Here is a 20,676-nt window from a genome sequence, read left to right as displayed (position 1 = left end):
ACCATTCCAGTCAGTAGACTGTCAGTAAAAATGAGGAACAATGGTCTGGCAATTACTTGACTGAGTGCCCCAAGTACTCTCGGATGCAAGCCATCCAGTCCTGGTGATTTATTAATGTTAAGTTTTCCAAGTCTGTTTTTAATTCTGTCCTCTGTTAGCCATGAGGGTGCTTCCTGTGATGTGTCATGATCTGCCCCCCCCCCCCCCCGATTTCCTTGTGAAGACTGAGAAGAAGAATTAATTCAATACCTTTGCAATCTCCCCATCCTTTGTAACCAGATGTCCGTCCTCATTCTTTATGGGGCCAATATGGCCTGTCCTTCCTTTTTTACTGTTAACACACTTAAAGAACTTCTTTTTAAAGTCTGAATGCTGATGATGATCCCTCAACCTTGTATTTTTTGAAGGCCTTCTCCTTTGATATGCATTTTTACATTGGAGTTAAACCATCCAGGACTTTTGTTCGCTCCTTTAAATTTATTACCCAATGGGATGCATTGGCTAATGCCCTTATTTAATATGCTCTTAAAGCAAACCCATCTTTCCTCCATGTTCTTTGTTCCTAAAATTTTATCCCAATTTATGCCTTCTAGCAAGGTTTGTAGTTCAGGGAAGTTGGCTCTTTTGAAATTCAATGTCTTATGTTTCCCATTTGTGTGATTTTTATACTGAATTCAATTAACCTGTGATCGCTGTTACCTAAATTGACCCATGTTTCCACATCCGTTATCAGGTCTGTATTGGTAATTAGTAGATCCAGTAATGCTTTATTTCTAGTTTGTGTGTCTACCACCTGACCCATAAAAATTGTCCTCCAAGACATTTAGGAACTGGCGAGCGTTAGATGAATACTTGGTTCCCTTTGCCTAGTCTGTCTGCATAATTAAAATCCCCCATTATAACACTTTCCATCCTTGCTGCTAATCCAATTTGTGATAGATTTGTCTCCCCTTCCTCCCTTAGGTTAGGGGGCTTATAGCATACTCCCAGTATTATTTTTCCCTTAGCTTCATCCCTTTAGAGCAATACCCGTAAGGATTCCACCTCCTCCCTTGCTCCCTTTAGTGATGCCATCACTCACATTCACTTGTACATTATTCTTGATACATAGGCTTACCCCTCCCTGTTTTTTTTTTACCCTCTATCCTTGCGATAAAGGGTATACCCTTGAATGGTTTCCAGCCAATCATGACAGCTGTTGAACCAGATCTCTGAAATTCCCACAAATTCCAAATCCTCCTCACACAACAGTATCTCTAGTTCACCCATCTTGCCCGCCAGGCTCCTGGCATTGGTCAGCATGCCACGTAGCTTAGACCTTTCGCATATTATCCTCTTATTGGGTGTTCAGAGATTGCAACTAGGACTTGCTACTATACTTACCTTGGGTTTTTGTGCTTTGGTCAACTTATCAGTAATGCCCCCAATACCACCTTCTGGACTATGTTCTGCACTGACTATACCTCTGGACCACCCCCCCATCACCATAACCTAGTTTACAGTCTGTACTTTTAATTGTCTGTGCTTGAAAATGAGACCTTGCATGTCAAGCGTTTATTCATCTGCACAAAGAATCAACTTCATCTTGCAGTCGTGTCCTCTCCAGTTGTGAAGAATCTGTCAGTTTACATAGGATTTTGATGTCATATTTTGTAATTAAGCAAAGTCCTGATCTGTTTCCTTTTTAACGTTTTATGTCTATGCATTGGTAGTTAGGATTTTATACAAATATTTGTGGCATAACTTATTGCATATAGAAATTTCTAACATGATATCTGAGCTAGGATTGAAAACAGTTTGATAATTTTCTTGAAGTGCTAAACCGGTTGTGTATCTTTTTCTGCATAGGAGTACAAGCCACATATGTTTTGGCGCAACATGATTGATGCTTTCTACCAAAGTCTTATATGCTTTTTCATCCCATATTTCGTAAGTTGTCTACATTTTGTTAAGTTATAGAATGTTTTTTGTTACAGGCTAATGTGTTGGCTCCATTGAGATATATCCTTTTTATTTTACAGACTTTCTACGACTCTGATATTGATTTGTTCACTTGGGGAACACCTATAGTCACTTGTGCCCTCGTCACCATTATGTTGCATTTGGGAATTGAAACCAAAACCTGGGTAAGAAAAAAAGGTTTTGATGGCTTGATAATGCAATGGACTCTCTAGTTAGAGACAGCAATTCTGTAAATGGACTGGTTTTAGCCATGCTACCTAGTTTTGCTTTTGCTTGCCTTAACTCTCATAAACCAAAATGACTGAAGCAGCCAGAGGTGACTGAACACTTTGTATGCAATCTTATGAGTATCCTGGGTTCCCCTTTCCAATCTGTTATGCAGACTTCAAGAGGAAGTAAACTCTCCCACTCTGATGCTTCTTTTCATTTAGCCCATTATAATAAGTAATTATCAAAATATAGCCACTGTAATCCAGCCCAAATTGCATATTACTGTTTAAAAAAAAACTTTAAAAACTTGTTTCCAGGGGTAAAGTAGTGCCATCTTAAGTATTGTTTTCTGAGTCCACAGTGGAGTGTATTTCTGCCCTTACATTGAGCACTTCCTGTACTGTTAACCAAGCCTCCTTCTCAATACAATGTTTCTATGGCAACCCTGCTTCCCTGTTCATAGCTGACTTGTTTTATTTCATAGTATTTACTTGTGCTGATTATCCAGTGTTTGCCTGTGTGAGTCTTATCAGCTTCAGCTGCAGTAATGCTGTCCCATGCCCTGCTTTACACTGCATGTGATGTCACATGTAGAGGTCGACCGATATGGGTTTTTCTCTGGCCGATGCCGATATTTAGAAATCATGGCGGCCAATAGCCGATATATGATGCCGATTTTTTTGGGCCGATATGTTAGGCCGATTTTATTTATTTATTTTTTTCCTTTTTTTATTATTTGGGGCGTTTTTCAGGTGCTTTTGGGCTAAAAATAGCGCCTGTAAAGTGCCTGCAAAATGGCTCCTCTGCAGTCTGTGTGAAAGACAGAGTGCTTTCACACTGAGGCGATGCGCTGCCAGGATCTTAAAAAAAAGTCCTGCAAGCAGCACGTTTGGAGTGGTGTAAACCGCTCCTCCACCACTCCTGCCCATTGATATGAATGGGCACCACTGCCGAAGCGCATGCAATGCGATTTGGCAGCAGTGCTTCATGGGCGCATTTAACCTCTTCCTTGGCCGCTAGCTGGGTTATGTGCCCCACTAGCAGCCAAATAGCACCGCTAAAATGATGGTAAAGAGCCGCTAAAACTTGCGTTTTACCATCAACGCCTGCCCGCTCCAGTGTGAAAGCAGTCTTCATAAGTGATACAGAAAATTTCTTGCATTTAAACATTTATTAAACAAAACAAACCTCCAATCAGTTTACTTGTATGTATGATTTAGATAAAAAAAAAAAAAAAAAAAAACCTATATATTAAATAAAAACAGGTAGTCAAAACTTTTGGACGAAAAAAAAAATGGGCTAACTTTACTGTTTTTATTTTATTTTTATTTTTTAAATAGTGTATTTTTTTCCCAAAAAAATGCATTTGAAAGACCTCTGTGCAAATGCCGTGTGACATAAAATAGCGGTTGTTGCAATATTTTATTCCCTAGGATCTCTGCTAAAAAAATATATATAATTTTTGGGGGGGTCTAAGTGATTTTCTGGCAGAAAATACAGGATTTTTACTTGTAAGCAACAAGTGTCAGAAAAGATTTAGGGCCGGTTCACACTGCGGGCGATACGAGGCGACACCGACTTGCCTCGCCGTGACCTGCCGCGACCTCAGCGGCGATTTGCAAATGACTTCTGTATAGAAGTCAATGCAAGTCGCCCCGAGGTCGCCCAGAAGTAGTACAGGAACCTTTTTTCTGAGTCGGAGCGACTGGAGTCGCTCCTCTCAGAACGGTTCCATTGTACAGAACGGGGGCGACTTGTCAGATTGCGGCGAGGCAAGTCGTGTCGCCTCGCATCGCCCGCAGTGTGAACCGGCCCTTAGCCTTTAAATGGTTAAACTGAGAACTTCTACACACAGAGATGACTTCATTCAAGTGTAAACATTGTATCTTTCTGTTCTTTTCTTGGCAGCCTGCCCAGAGAGGAGGAAAGACATTTCTATGACACTCAGGCAACTTACACTGACTTCTATTACAGACGTCATTTCAAAGTCCCGCTGTAGTTCTAAATCGGCTTTTTATCAGCACAATCGGCCGATGCCGATTATTTAAAAAACGGCAAATATCGGCCGATATATCGGTCGACCTCTAGTCACATGGTCATATGGGGTGTATGTGGAAGCTCTGAGTGATTATGAAGTCTCCTGGGATTTCAGTAGTGTGCCGTAGGAAGTCATGATAAGATAGATAAACACATAGAGAGTGTGCCGTAAATCAGGAGAGATCTGGGCATGCTCAGTGACGTCATTCTAAAGAACAAAAAGGATTACAACAATACTAAGCAAGTAAGGAGATATCTACAAGCAGTGTTAGGGTTTTTATGCTGATTTACATGGGACAAAGAGTGTCTGTGTTAAATTTGTAGGTGAATTTTAATGAGAATCCAGTATTTGTGACCCTTCCATTTAGTACTACTGAGGGTCATTCCATTCACACCATTTGCTAAATACAAGGCATTCTGTAAATAGACTAGGGTAAGGAGAGGTGGATAAACAGTACAGCTTCTGTATATGAGAACCTCAGCTCTCATAGTGGCAGTATTGGAGGTAAAACATCAAGCATGAATGAAATTGTAAAACGTAAACAAAGGGCGGCAATACTAAAAGTGGCATAAACCCCATGTGAGGGTTGTTGTGTTTTTTTTTTGCACAGCAAATTTTAAATAGGAATGCTTGCCCTGAGTTCTACTTTAAAGTGTAATTACGGATTTTATAAATTTTTTGTATGCAATCTTTCATTAGCATTGATGCAGCAGTCCTCCCATGTAATAGTTTTATTACCTGGTGTTTCTGCTAGTTCAGGGGTGGGAAAACTCTGGCCCTCTGGCTGTTGTGGAACTACAGGTCCCATCATGCCATTGCCTTTTGAAGTCATGATTGTGGTTGAGTCTTGCAGTGCCTCATAGGACTCTTAGTTCCACAAGCAGAGAGCCTGAGTTTGCCCACTCCTGTGTTAGTGCCTTTTTTCCCACTTCCTGTAACAGGTTGTTGCGATTTGTGGTGTGGTGAAATCACGCAGTGATATGACAATGTCATATGCGTGGTCATGCCACACTGTACCAAAACAAAATTGATGTCCTTTTCCCCCACAAATAGAGCTTTCTTTTTATGCCATTTCATCATCTCTGCGGTTTTTATTGTTTGCGCTATAAACAAAAAAAGCGGCCATATTCAATAAAACACAATATTTTGTACATTTTGCTCTAAAGCGGTTGATTGGTTTGCCCAAAAGTTATAGCGTCTACAAAATAAATAAATTTATTGCATTTTTTGTTGCATTTTTATTATAATAAAAATATATACTTTTTTTTTTTTTTTGTAGTAATGGTAGCGATCTGCGATTTTTATGGAGACTGCAACATTATGGCAGACACATTAGACACTTTTGACTAGGGATGCACCGAATGGGTTTTTTGGTGCCGAAACCGATACCGAAAATAAATCTTCCTTGATCCCGAAAACCGATACCGAAACGGCACCGATACCGAAATTGACTATTTAAAAAAAATATTTTTATACAGGAGATGGTCAGAGACTGGGGACATGCTACAGGAGATGGTCAGAGACTGGGGACATGCTACAGGAGATGGTCAGAGACTGGGGACATGCTACAGGAGATGGTCAGAGACTGGGGACATGCTACAGGAGATGGTCAGAGACTGGGGACATGCTACAGGAGCTGGCCAGAGACTGGGGACATGCTACAGGAGCTGGCCAGAGACTGGGGACATGCTACAGGAGCTGGCCAGAGACTGGGGACATGCTACAGGAGCTGGCCAGAGACTGGGGACATGCTACAGGAGCTGGCCAGAGACTGGGGACATGCTACAGGAGCTGGCCAGAGACTGGGGACATGCTACAGGAGCTGGCCAGAGACTGGGGACATGCTACAGGAGCTGGCCAGAGACTGGGGACATGCTACAGGAGCTGGCCAGAGACTGGGGACATGCTACAGGAGCTGGCCAGAGACTGGGGACATGCTACAGGAGCTGGCCAGAGACTGGGGACATGCTACAGGAGCTGGCCAGAGACTGGGGACATGCTACAGGAGCTGGCCAGAGACTGGGGACATGCTACAGGAGCTGGCCAGAGACTGGGGACATGCTAAAGGAGATCAATGCAGCCTCACTGTGCCCAGCAGCCTGCCTGTGCCTCACCAGTGCATATAAACATACACCATATACATACACACACACACACACACACACACACACACACACACACACACACACACACACACACACACACACACACACACACACACACACACACACACACATGCGCGCGCACGCGCACACACATAGAAACATACATATAAACATGCACACATATCACACACTCACATTATATATATATATATATATATATATATATATATATATATATATATATACGCATACATACAACACACACAGAGGCATACAAATATATATATATATATATATATATATCATAGACAATCTTTTTTTTTTTTTTTTTTAATTGGCAGCTGCAGCTCTGTACATTAATTTCCATGCTGGGTACTGCACTCTAGGGGGAGGCAGAGAGCACAGCACACACTGCTAGATGCCTCTCCTTTGGTTTTACTTTCACAGTAAACATCGTGCCCAGCTCCTGCACAGCCGATTTACACATCGGCTGAGGAGACATATGCAGCCACCGCTGTGGGGAGGGGGACTTTACAGCGAGACCCCACAGGCTGACTGCAGCATAGGTGAGGAGGGAGGGGAGGAGGAGCGCTAAAGACAGAATGACACCCCCGTGATGGGCGGCTTGGCCTGCCCCATTCTCAGCACCAGTATCGGCGGAAATTCTCTTTCGGCTTTTTGCCGAAAGGGCCATTTTCGGCTGATATGTTTCGGCGGCCGAAATTTCGGTGCATCCCTACTTTTGACATATTTTTGGGTCGATTGACAATTATACAGTGATCAGTGCTATAAAAATGCACGGATTACTGTATGAATGTCACTGGCAGGGAAGGGGTTAACACTAGGGGGCAGTCAAGGCATTTACTGTGTTCTGTGTGTGTTCTAGCTGTGGGGGATGGGACTGACTATAGGAGATTAGAGATCGTAGATCCAATCTCTCTCCTCACAAAACTGGGATGCATGTGTTTACACACACGCATCCCTGTTCTGCCTCTCGTTGCCGGTGGTCATGAGCATCGGCACCCCCGCTGTGCAGCAGGTGCGCGCCTGCTATACAGCTTAAAGGGACCGGCTTATAGCTACGACGGTTCGTGGGATCATGCCGACCTGCTGCATTATAATGACGGGTGCTGGTCGGCAAGTAGTTAAGCATCCTTAGCTGGGTAATATTTTTTTTTTTTAAACACCAGTAAACTGCTGCTTTTGCTGGACAGCTTGGTTTGTTACATGAAGTGGAAAATAAAATGGATCTACTGGCAGGACCAACCAACAAGTAATAAAACAGTGGTACAGGTGGGAACAAAAACTTTTGTTTAAAACTGACTGTATTTTGTAATTATATTTTGCCTAGTGTTAACATTTAAAGTGACCTTAATGCCATTCTAAAATTGCCTAACAACCATGTGCCTGTAATGATGAAAGTGGATACTTCCCTCTACTGTCACCAGTGCTGTAGAACATTGTGCTAAATGAAGTGAAATCATCTGTTAAAGTTTCTTCAGAACTGGAAACATCCAAGAGTGTCAATCTACTGGTCCCCCACAGGGGTCACTTTAAAGGCATATGGTGTATGGCCAGATTCAGTTCAGGTGACACTTCAAGCAATACTTTATCTCTCTCTGACCCCTGTTCAGACCTTTTTGTCTAGATGGTTACTACCACACAGAGAAAGCCAGTAGCAAAGTAGAGGGGAGTAATATGAGCTTTACTGATGACATGACTAGCATTATCAGACTGCTGAATTATATGGTCAGGGATGCTGACAGCATCCTTAATGCTTATATACCGGTTTTGGTCCACTCCTCTTTAATAGCAGAATTTATATAATTTACTCTACAACTGAATGGCCTATCCCTCACACTAGAACCATTAGCTCTGCTGGCAATATGTTAATGCTGAACTTTGGTCGTACCTTACAGTATTTCGCAGCTGTACACGTTCCCCTCCTGTACTAGAAATGATTTCACTGCACACTGTGAGTTGTTCAATGTGAATTAGAAGCTCCCACATGTCAGAGCCCTCCTTCTTCCCTGGCTGGAGGTCTTCCAGCATCATCTAGCTTTTTTTGCTCTCCAGCCTTATGCCCCATACACACGGTCAGACATTCAGATGGAAAAAGTCCGATCGGATTATGTTGTCAGAAATCCGATTGTGTGTGGGGTCTATCGGACTTTTTTCCATCAGAATTTACGGAAAAAGTTTGAGAGCTGGATCTATAATTTTCTGACTTTTTCCGATCGTGTGTAGAGAATTCCGATGGACAAAGTGCCATGCATGCTCAGAATAAATTATGAGACGAAAGCTATTAGCTACTGGCCCCTTTATAGTCCCGTCATACGTGATTTATGTCACCTCGTTCTGAACGATCTGATTTTCCGACAACTTTCTGCGACCGTGTGTATGCAACACAAGTTTCAGCCAAAATACATTGGAAAAAATCCAGCGGATTTTGTGGTCGGAGTGTCCGACTGTGTGTACAGGGCATAACTGTCCCTGGCCCACTGCTTTCTTTAATTGGATTTCAGCACTTTCCGTCATGAAGGCTTGTCCCCAAATGTGGGTGTTGGGGTAGTCTGCTTGCAAATGTTGTTTATAGCATCCTGGGGACTCCTCTCGCCAGCCATGTTCTGCCAAATTACATAGAGAAGCACAGATGACATCACTGGGTCTACAATACTGTTAACGTTAATGAAAACGGAAAGGTGTTTTTTTTTTGTTTGTTTTTTATAACCAGCGTAATTAGTACATGAGAGGAACCAGGTAAGGGATAATATATGCACATTTAACCTTGGCATTAAAGACAGGAAGCCAATGCTTAAACTCCATAACATTTTAAGGTCTGAATAGCAGAGAAACATTTTGTTATTTGCTGCTATCTGATTCTGGCAGGGAAATCTTACCAACCTCCTACAATGACAGATTTAAGGCTTGTCTGTAAGCTGAATTCCTGATTTCCAACTTTGAGTGCTTTCTCTAATTATACTTTCATATTGCTGGTGTCTATAGGTATGTATGTACAATTCATTCCCGATAAGGGCACTCAAAAGATATTCACTTTGAGTCTGTCCCAACTGTCATGATAGGATTAGAAGAGGATATCATACACCTGCTGTAATTTCAAAGCTCTTCACATGCAATGGTCTTTGGATATCCTTAAATTGGCATGGCTCCCGAATATTTGAATTATTTCCTCCCACGTTGTCTTATCAATTTAGTCCATAACTCCAGTGCTACTTTTTAGATGTAACGGTATGTCGTTGTTGTGCTGTGTATGTTGGGTCTTTGTGCCAGACTCCTGCCATTGAAAGCAACAGCTTACCCTCATTCAACTGGAGGAGCTTCATACTGCTGGAACTACAGTGCCTTACTGAAGGAAGTTTGCTTTTGGGACAACACCTCCACTTGGCATCCTTCATTCTATGAGTTTATTGAAATGCATACCCCTGAAAATATAATTGGCAAATATGGCAATAGTGAAGCAGGCTGTAGAAGAAGAAATATTTTAGACTTTAAAAAACAAAAACAAAAAAAAAAAGTATTAAAAGGGAGGCCAGCAAATGTGTAAATGGTTGCAAAGGGCTCATTGCACTGTTAAAATGTATGTGAAATTACTTTATCTTTACAAGAAAACAGAATAACATTTTTTCTCCTGTAATGGGCTGTTATGTACTTTCTAATGAACCAGGTTACCGTATTGGGCTTATGAACCAAAAAAGTAAATTATTGGTAACCTAATGCTTTTCTGCCTTTTTAGGATATGAAAAAGTTGCCTTAGAACAGGGGTAGGCAACTTTTGAGAGGCGGAGATCTACCTGAGCATCATGGAAGAGAGCATAGATCCCCAGGCTGCAGTGCCCTTTTATTATATATTTAATTTTTTTAAATGAACTAGCAAGGCCCTAATAAAAGGATGGCATGAAGACAATTTATAAAAATATAATAAAAACAAATGTCGCTATAAGAAAAAAGGGTGTATATACCCATTTTCAGCCTGCCTAGTTACGGTCATGTGATCTTGCCTGTGTTGGTCAACAGCGGTTGCAGGAAAAAAAAGTGCTTGGCGATGGCTGATAGTCTGGAGCGGTGATGTAACCCATAGGTTCCCATTTCACATTTTTTATTGCCACTCCCTTCTCTCCCCTGCATACTCTGCTGGATCACACAAGTGAGATAACATGACTAGTCTGAAAATAGGTTAGTCAACATAGGTGTAAGGTATTAGTGGTAAGGGGGCATGGGGCAGTTTTTAAGACTAGCGCAAGTTGAAATTCTTTTTTCAAACTACCCTCCCTATTGGTGGCTTGTAGCAGTGTTGAAGTGAAGCTTCACCCAAAAGAGACCCTCCACTGCCACTTGGCACTTTTGGTGGGAGCGTGTACCTGGTTTTGCCGTGGCAATCTTCCTCTCCCCTCCTTCCCCTTCCAGTCTTCTGGGACACATCACAGGTCACAGACTACGGGACCATTCACAAGGCGCAGCACTGCTTGCGCATGTGCAGTAGGAAGCAGACTGTGAAGCCGCAAGACTTCACTTCCAGTTTTCCTTACTAGAGATGCCGGCGCCTGCACCAATTGAAGAATCTGTTCAGGTGAGGAAATCGCTGGATCCCTGGACAGGTAAGTGTCCTTTTATTAAAAGTCAGCAGCTGCAGTATTTGCAGCTGCTGACTTAACTTTTTTGGGGTAGCCTGGAGCTCCTCTTTAATTAACCCTTTCATGCTGCAGCATAAAGGGGTTAATTAACACTACTGACACTGGTGTCACTGATGCAGCACAACAAGGTTATTTAACTGCCACTGTTCACTAATGCACCAGTGGCAGCACATTAACCCCTTCATGCTGCACATTACTAATGGTATTTACTTGCATTATTTGAATCCTCCCTCATGGTGCCGGCGCCACTCTGTTCCTCCCCCGCTTCCTGGCCTCTGCCTGACAGCAAGGCACAGGCTGGGACTATAAATCTGTCGGGTGCCGATCACTCCGCCTGACAGTGTATATATGCTCCTTGGACTGGTGCCAGGTGCTGAAGCATTCTCAGCTTTGCATCACATGTCCATCACACAGGTGACAGTAGGCTTGCGGGCATGTCGGATCATAATCTACCCGTCAGCCGCGTTTGACAGGTTGCCGATCCCTGCCTTAAAACATGTTTATTTTTTCCATCAAGTTTTAAGATTAGGGTTATCACTGATTTCATCAGTAATTTTCCCAAGCTCCGTGCATACTTTAGAATATTGAACAATTGTTTTACAAACATCCTTGCATAGTAAAGCTTTCCATGTTGCATGAAGGGGTATAATTGTAAATGACAGCTACAGCCCAAATTCCAACAAGGTTGGGATTCTGTGTGAAATTACATTAGAACAATGAACACGGTTTAGGAGATATTTGCAAAAGACAGGCACCGCTGTCTATGGCGAATGCGTCTTAGACAGTGGCGCGCAGGTGCACTGAGCATGCCGCTGCTAATGGCGATCATGTCGTTAGTGTCGGCGCACGCATGCATGGGAGTGACGTCGTAGCGGCTCCGGCCAGTGGCGGCGCCGGAGCCGCGATACCCGGAACTCACTCCGGGGTAGATGGTGGCATCTGAGGAGAACGAGGGTCACTTCGGGGGCTTCCGTCTCAGGTAAGTTATTCATAATGAGCTAGTATGCTATGCATACTAGCTCATTATGCCTTTGCCTTGCAGGGTGTATATTTTTTTTTTTTTGGCTTTACTTCCTCTTTAAAAACGGGCATGATTCTGTGGTGGAGATCACTGCATGGGTTGATAAATACATACAAAAATCATTGTCTGGGAGCACAGTTAACTGTGTCATCCAAAAATGCAAGGTAAAGCTCTATCATGTAAAGAAGAATCCATATCTGAACATGATCCAGAAACGCTGCCATCTTCTCTGGGCCAAAGCTCATTTAAAATGGTCTGTTGCAAAGTAAACTGTTCTGTGGTAAGACAAATTACAATTATGCATTCTTTTTGGCAACCATGGGCACCACATCTTATGAACTAAAGATGGAGGGACCTTCTGGCTTGTTCTCAGTGTTCAGTTCAAAAGCTTACATCTCTGATGTTATGGAATGGGCAGCTTGTACATCTGAAGAGACACCATCAGTGCTGAAAGTGCATCTGGAAAGTATTCACTTTGCTTCACTTTTTACACATTTTGTTATGTTGCAGCGTTATTCCAAAATGGATTAAATTCATTATTTTCCTCAAAATTCTACTAACAATACCCCATAATGACAACGTGAAAAAAGTTTGTGTGAAATCTTTGCACATTTTATTAAAACTAGAAAATGAAAAAAAAAATCACATGTATAAGTATTCACAGCCTTTGCCATGACACTCAAAATTTAGCTCGGGTGCATCCTGTTTCCACTGATCATCCTTGAGATGTTTCTGCAATTTAGTTGGAGTCCACCTTTGGTAAATTCAGTTGATTGGACATGATTTGGAAAGGCACACACCTATTTATATAAGGTCCCACAGTTAACAGTGCATGTAAGAGCACAAACCAAGTCACAAAGTCCAAGGAATTGTCTGTAGACCCTCCCAGACATCGAGGTACAGATCTGGGGAAGGGTACGGAAAAACTTCTGCAGCATTGAAGGTCCCAATGAGCACAGTGGCCTCTATCTGTAAATGGAAGATGTTTGGAACCACCAGGACTCTTAATAGAGTGGGCTACCTGACCAAACTGAGTGATTGGGGGGTGAAGGGCCTTAGTCAGGTAGGTGACCAAGAACCCAATGGTCACTCTGACAGAGCCCCAGCATTTCTCTTTGGAGAGAGGAGAATCTTCCAGAAAAACAACTATCTCTGCAGCACTCCACCAGTCAGGCCTGTATGGTAGAGTAGCCAGACAGAAGCCACTCCTCCGTAAAAGGCACATGACAGCCCGCCTGGAGTTTGCCAAAAGGCACCTGAAGGACTCAGACCCTGAGAAACAAAACAAAATTCTCAGGTCTGATGAAATAAAGATTGAACTCTGGTCTGAATGACATGCCTCCTGTCTAGAGGAAACCAGGCACCGCTCATCACCTGGCCAATACCATCCCTACAGTGAAGCATGGTGGTGGCAGCATTATGCTGTGGGGATGTTTTTTCAGTGGCAGGAACTAGGAGACTAGTCAGGATGGAGAGAAAGATGAATGCAGCAATGTGCAGGGACAAAATTTAATGAGAGCCTGCTTCAGAGCGCCCTGGACCTCAGACTGGGACAAAGGGTCACCTTCCAACTGGGCAGCGACCCTAAACACACAGCCAAGATGACAAAGAAGTGGCTACAGGACAACTGAATGTCTGAGTAGCCCAAACTTGAACTTGATTGAACATCTTTGGAGAGAGCTGAAAATGGCTGTACGCTGATGCTCCCCAGGTCCTGCAAAGGAGAGAAGCTGTCCAATAATAGATGTGCCAAGCTTGTAGTATCATACTTCAAAAATGACTTAAAGCTGTACAGTAATTGGTGCCAAAGGTGCTTCAACAAAGTATTGAGCAAAGGCTGTAAATACTTATGTGCATGTGATTTTTATCTTTAATACATTTGCAAAGATTTCAAACAAATTTCTTTCACGTTGTCATTATGGGGTATTGTAAAGGCATTATAGTGTAGTTTATATTCAATGGTAACGCATGTTGGAGCCTTTTTGTTTTTACTGAGTTTTATCAGTATGTGAGTGTGAATGGGCAGGCCCAAGCCAACTTTGCATTGCTAGTATCTGTGCCTAGCTTCACGTTGTTTGCTTTTATTGTTCTGTACTCTTAGCAGTAGGTTTTCCATGTTTTCTGTATGGATAGTAACTTGACTGATACCTTTGTTTTCAGACTTGGATCAATGTGTCCACGATTGTGTTCAGCATCCTTCTGTTTTTCTCCGTGGCTTTGATTTACAATTCATCCTGCCCAACATGCAACCCTCCATCAAACCCATACTGGACCATGCAGAGACTCCTAACCAATCCTTTGTTTTATTTAATTTGTACATTGTCACCCATTGCTGCTTTATTACCCAGGTATTTTAAGTTTGGTTTATTTTTTTTTTTTTCATTTTCCATTTTATGTTGCCATACATTGAGGTTATATTATAGATGTTGAATTTCCATAGATGTATTTATTTCTAACTATAATATGAGAATTTGAGCTGCTTTGCTTTTGGGGACTATAGCATTGACATTTCCTCGATGTGAAAGCTGGTGGGTTAAACCAAAAATTGGTATGCTGTCTGTTGTGTTCATTATGATAGTTGTATGAAAATTACCTCTTTTTGTATTTCACTTACTTTGCTATATATATAGAATACAACTGGAAGCATGTGGCTGGGAGATCTCACAGATGAGATATTGAAAACCAGCCAACTTCAATATGTAGAACACCTCTCCTTAGAATAACTAGGAAGCTGATATTGGCTCTCATAATGAAAATGCTAGTTCACTGTAGAAATGTGTATAATTTTACTGTTTTACATACCAAAGGATTTGTAATACCATACAGCCAGTCTTGTGAGTTAGCCATATTTTGTATACTGCACAGCCAGGGAGGCTACACACCTAAGTGTTTTTTTTTGTTTTTTTTATAGTGGTGAGGTATTAAGACACCTGTCAGGGATTTTTTGCCATCTGTGCCCCGTTAGGGAGATCAACTCTCTATTGCTGGAAGTGCGTGTGAAAGAAAATTCCAAGTTTTAGGGTGTCACCAGAACAGGAATAGTAGATGTACACTATATTACCAAAAGTATTGGGATGCCTGCCTTAACACGCAAATTAACTTTAATGGCATCCCAGTCTTGGTCCGTAGGGTTCAGTATAGAGTTGGCTCACCCTTTGCAGCTATAACAGCTTCAACTCTTCTGGGAAGGCTGTCCACCAGGTTTAGGAGTGTGTCTATAGAAACGTTTGACCATTCATCTAGAAGCGAAATTTGTAAGGTCAAGCACTGATGTGGATAAGAAGGTCTGGCTCGCAGTCTCCACTCTAATTCATCTTAAAGAGGTTTTATCAGGTTGATGTCAGGACTCTGTGCAAGCCAGTCTTTATGGGCCTTGTATTGTGCACTGGTGCACAGTCATGTTGGAACAAGATGGAGCCATCCCCAAACTGTTCCCACAAAGCTGGGGGCATGAAATTGTCCAAAATATCTTGGTATGCTGACACCTTAGGAGTTCCCTTCACTGGAACTAAGGGGCCAAGCCCAACCCCTAAAGAAACAACCCCACACCATAATCCCCCTCCACCAAATGATTTGGACCAGTGTACAAAGCAAAGTCCATAAAGTCCTGGATGTGTGAGTTTGGGGTTGTACGAACTTTACTGGCCTGCAGAGTCCTGACCTCGGCCCGATTAAAACAGCTTTGAGATTAATTAGGCCCCTTTCACACTGGGGCATTTTTCAGGCGCTACAGCGCTAAAAATAGAGCCTGTATATCGCCTGAAATAATCTGGCCCCTTTCACACCAGTGTGGAAGCCGGAGGGCTTTCACACTGGAGCAGTGCGCTAGCAGGACGTTGAAAAAAAGTCCTGCTAGCCCCATCTTTGGAGCGGTGTATTCACCACTCCTACCCATCGAAATCAATGGGGCAGCGTGGCTATACCGCTGGCAAAGCGCCTCTGGAGCGGTGCTTTGCGGGCGGACTTAACCCTTTCTCTTATATTCACAGACCGACACAGCTCCTCTCTTAGCCATTGGGTTGTATACCTTACCTCTAGGAAAATACTAGGCAAAGTTGTAATACAACACTCAGAACTCTCAGTTCTGCCCATGGGGGCGGTCCCTTAGGTCTCAACCCTCCTGCCTGCTAGCAGAACTCTGTTTTATTTTGCCTAGTGAAAGAGACCTAGAAACCCTGCGGTCCCATAGGTCCGTGTTTTTTTTTTGTTTTTTTTGTTTTGTTTTTGGCAGAAGCTTGGCTTTTTGCGCAAGATGAATGATCCTGTGATCTTCTATCAACAGCCATCTGGGTGACAGGCTGGTTCACTTATCCTTGTAGTCTCCCCAGTCTGGCCATCGAGCGTGTGCAGGTCGCAGCTACGGCTCGGCAGGCCACAACATACCTCAGCTCCAGAGGTGGTTGTGAGCTTTTATGCTGCGGGGCATACATATGACCGGGCTACTGATGTCTGCGTCACAGTATGCCGAGGCCAGTAGCTACCCTGTACTGATCAGGAGTACAGCTACACTGGAATGTCTCCCAGCTCTTCAGGACTGGTAAGTACAGCTCTCCCTGTTCTGACGGGGCTGAGCAGTTGGCCATTCCCTGGGAGGTCAATTCGGGGGCCCCCTCACCTCCCTATCTTCTCTTCCCTGTCCCTCTCTTCCCTCCCTCCTCCCTTCGGGGGGGGGGGGATGCTGTGTGTGTGCGCCTATATAGGGGCTCTCATCTAACATGGGGGGGCTGGCTGAATGGCGGTGGTCCTGGGTCCTGTATGGTTATGCCCCTGGAAGGTGCCTGTGAGGGTCTGCTGGGAATGGTGCAGCGCTGTGGCTTTGCAGGACTTTTTTATATCTACCTCATGGTGATGTTTGGTGGCCATTTTAGGTGTGGGCAGAGCAAGCTGACTGTCTGGGCTTCAGCGGCCATTTTCTATGTGATTCCTATTCAAGGCACTGGCGGCCATTTTCTGGAAGCCTGAACATATTTCAGTGTTCCCTGACACCAGCATGGCTTATGTGCTCTCGCAGCATTTTTTCCCTGTGTTTCTCCTCTGTGTACTGGACGCTGAGTGGCCAATTTATGGAAGCCTGAGCATTTTTACTGATCGTTTTAGCGATCGTTCCAGTGGTTATCACCAACTCAGTTTTTGGTTTCCTCTGCACCTGGGCACACTCAGGGACTACAGGCACCACTTGTGGACTGCACCTGCAGACTGCGCAGTGCCCATGGACACCCTGATGACGGTCCTCAACTCGTTCATGCTAGATGGAGGCAGTACGTGGGAAGATGGGTGCAATAAGGTGGCCCCTGTCCCCCCCCCCCCCATCCTCTGGGGAGAGCTCTGGCACACTCGGGGGGGCCCCCAATGAGGCTGGTGACCCCAGCTCTGTCTTGTCAGATGACACTGACCATGACCGTTCGGACAGTAAAGGAGTCCCCGCCCGGGTCCGGGCGCAAAAAACATGCTTGTTGGAGCACTTATCACAGCTGTGTGTAATAGCCTGAAGATTCAGGAGCCAACAGGTCCCCCTGCTGAGGTACCGGTCCCCTTTGGGTCCCGCAAGCCAGCATGTTCACCTATGGTGTTCCCGTATCTGATTTATTTGACAAATTCACCTACAGGGAATGGGGTCGCACGCAACAGACCTTTTTGGTCCCCAGACACAGGGCGGTGTGTTACCCCCTTTTGAGGAGTGCCTTCTCACAAAGTGGTTGGCTCCTCCGGTCGTGGACCCTCCAGTATCCAGGTTAAATAAGTAACCAGGATCCCGGTAGTGGGAACTCCTGCATGTAAGGATCCCGCGGACAGGAAGGCTGAGGCAGTGGCTCGTTCCATGTTTACGATTGTGGGGTCCGCTGTGCGACCAGTACTGGTGTCCGCACTTGTGTCGCAGACATGGTCTGAGTGAGCAAAACTTTTGCACCATGAATTGGGAGAGCGTCAGGCTTTTCCTGTCCGCGTGAAACTGGCAGACCAACTAGTGCAAGGCCTTATAGTAAGTTTGTGACGTGGCCCTGGATACCTCCCTCTGGTTCTAGGGCTTCCGTGTCAGCTGTGGTGCTGAGGCGCCTGATTAGCTGAAATACTGGTCTGTTGACCAGGCATCTAAAAAAAAAAGCCCTGACGGATTTTCCCTTCCTTGGCTAACGGCTCTTGGGAGCCTCTTTGGATGGCATTAAAAAGCATGCCACCGGTGGTAACCGTGTATTACTCCCACAGGCCAGGAAGGCTAAGGAGCCACGCTGTAGGCAAGGGCCCTCTTGTTTTGACGTTGCTACGGCAATGTGGGATATCTAGAGTATGTAGCAATCACTATGCAGACTCTGCAAGAATTTGAGTGGCTGTTGAACTTAAAGAACTCGGTGATTGTACCAACTCAGCGTTTGGAGTACCTAGGCTTGCTGCTAGACTCCATTGAAGTGAGAGTTTTGTCCCTTCAGACAAGCTGCAGACTTTCAGATCTGTGGTAAGACTGCTGATGTACCGCAGGTGGTCGTCGCTTTGCTTTTGCATGCAAGTCCTGGGGCTGATGGAGGCCTCCTTTTGAGGCTGTACCGTTTGCCCAGTTCTACACCAGAGTCCTGCAGTAGGACATCTTGTCTAAATGGGACAAATCTAAGTTGTTGTCCCTGGATCGTCAGATTCAGGTGAGCCAATCAGTCAGAGAATCACTGATCTGGTGGCGGAGGTCCCTGGTGATTCAAGCCAGAAAGTTGTTCCTACCTCTAAAGTGGACAGGGATCACAACGGACACCAGCCCTTTTGGCTGGGGTGGAATAATGGGGGTTAAGTCGGCTCAGGGCCTCTGGTCGACAAAAGAATCCGAGTTGCCGATCAATCTGCTCGAACTGAGAGCGATCAGGCCGTGCCTCTCCATATGGTCAATGAGACTGCAAGCACGTCCGTTCAGGGTCCAGTCAGACAATGCCACTGCAGTGGCATACGTCAATCACCAAGGGGGGACAAGAAGCTCAGCCGCGGCACGGGAGGTCACTCACATACTTCGGTGGGTAGAGCGACATGTGCTGGTTTTGTGGGCCATTTACATTCCCGGAGTGGAGAACTGGCGGACTATCTGAGTCGCCAGATGCTGGACCCAGGAGAAAGGGCGTTGCATCCGGAGGTATTCAGGTTACTGTGCCTGAGGTGGGGCACACCAGACGTGGATCTTCTGGCCTCCAGTCTCAATCAGAGGGGGCCAAGATTCTTCCACTGAAGCTGTTACCACGTCTGATTCGCAGAGTGGAAGCCGAGGGGATCCCAGCAATACTGGTGGTCCCAGAGTGGTCATAGCACCCATGGTATGCAGACCTGGTGCGTTTGGTGGCAGACGCTCCCTGGCGACTGCCATTATGAGAGGGCCTTCTGTCTTGGGGTCCGATTCTCCATCCTGCTTTACCATCGCTGGCTTTAACGGCATGGCTATTGAGAGCCAGGTGTTGAGGAATCAGGGTCTGTCGGACTCTGTGAGCCAACTACGTTGAGAGCACAGAAATCTTCTAGGAAGATATATCATCGTACCTGGACGCTTACATCTCCTGTGAGGAGAAGGGTTGGCATCCACGCTCTTTTTTTCTATATCCAGGATCCTGCTGTTTCTTCAGCAAAGAGTAGACCAAAAATTGGCGTTAAGCACTATTAGAGGGCAAGTTTCAGCTTTGACTGTCTTTTTCAGTGACCCCTGGCGTCTCACTCATAGTGAGTACCTTTGTTCAGGGGGTCTGTCATGTAGTCCCTCTGGTGCGTCCACCGTGTTATCGGCGCTTCAAAATCCGCCACTTAAAAATACCAGGGTGTTCCCCTGTTGACACTTTTTCAGAAAGTGGTCTTTCTAGTGGCCATCACATCGGCCAGGAGGGTCTCGGAACTGGCGACCTTGTCTTGCAAGTCGCCTTATCTGGTTATCCATAAGGATAAGGTGGTGTTGCGTTCTCAACTGTCTTTTCTACCGAAGGTGGTCGCGGCTTATCACATTAATGAAGACATGGTGTTGCCATCTCTCTGTCCTAGGACAAAAACGCCCTAAGGAGTTGGCCCTTCATGCTTTGAGCGTGGTTTGGGCTCTAAAAGTGTATTTGTCTACCACTGCTCCCTTTCGGAAGTCAGAGTTGCTGTTTGTTTCGGTAGCTTGTTCCAAGAAAGGCATGGCGGTCTCATCAGCCACCATTTCCAGGGGGATCAGACAGATTGTAGTACAAGCCTATGCCTTGAAGGGGCAGGTGCCCCTCTTTCCGGTTACGGCCCACTCCACAAGGGCAATCGGAATGTCTTGGGCTTTCCGACACCAATCGTCTATCGCTCAGGTGTGTAGGTTGTCTGTCTACACGTTTACCAAGTTCTACAAGGTAGACGTCAGTGCAGCGGCTGATGCCTGTTTTTGGCCGCAAAGTTTGCAGGCGGCTGTATAGTTGCAATTGAATATGCAATATTTTACTTTTTTTTTTTATTAATTTTTTTTTCGATTAAAAACACAGTACCTTTTTAAGTTAATGCACGGTTGCATTACATTCCGCAGTTTTTTATGCGGTTGTGGGTAGTCACTCCTGTTGAGGGTACCCTGATTTTGTGGTGGATTTCTCCACACACTGTTCTTTTTTTGTGGTAAAGTTTCACTTGTTCCCACTTGCCACGGTGGATGAAGTGTTTATGCTTTTTTTTTTCCCCCACCCCTTGTTTTGGCACTGCTTGGGGACATCCCAATGG

General features: G+C 44.6%; 1 protein-coding gene across 1 annotated transcript in view; it reads left to right on the top strand.

The window, feature by feature from the left end:
- ATP10A (ATPase phospholipid transporting 10A (putative)) overlaps positions 1-20,676 on the top strand; it is a 243,916-nt gene that overhangs the window by 211,028 nt on the left and 12,212 nt on the right. Inside the window, exons 18-20 of the mRNA XM_077482771.1 lie at positions 1,849-1,929; positions 2,022-2,126; positions 14,149-14,336. Of these exons, the coding sequence (XP_077338897.1) occupies positions 1,849-1,929; positions 2,022-2,126; positions 14,149-14,336 (374 nt within the window). The remainder of the gene's footprint in view (positions 1-1,848; positions 1,930-2,021; positions 2,127-14,148; positions 14,337-20,676) is intronic.

Source organism: Lithobates pipiens, unplaced genomic scaffold (assembly GCF_037356315.1).
Source record: "Lithobates pipiens isolate NorthernLeopardFrog02 unplaced genomic scaffold, aLitPip1_a1.2 Scaffold_16, whole genome shotgun sequence".
Classification (NCBI taxonomy): Eukaryota; Metazoa; Chordata; class Amphibia; order Anura; family Ranidae; genus Lithobates; species Lithobates pipiens.
Note: the sequence above shows the minus strand (reverse complement) of the source record. Positions and strands in the feature narration are given on the sequence as shown.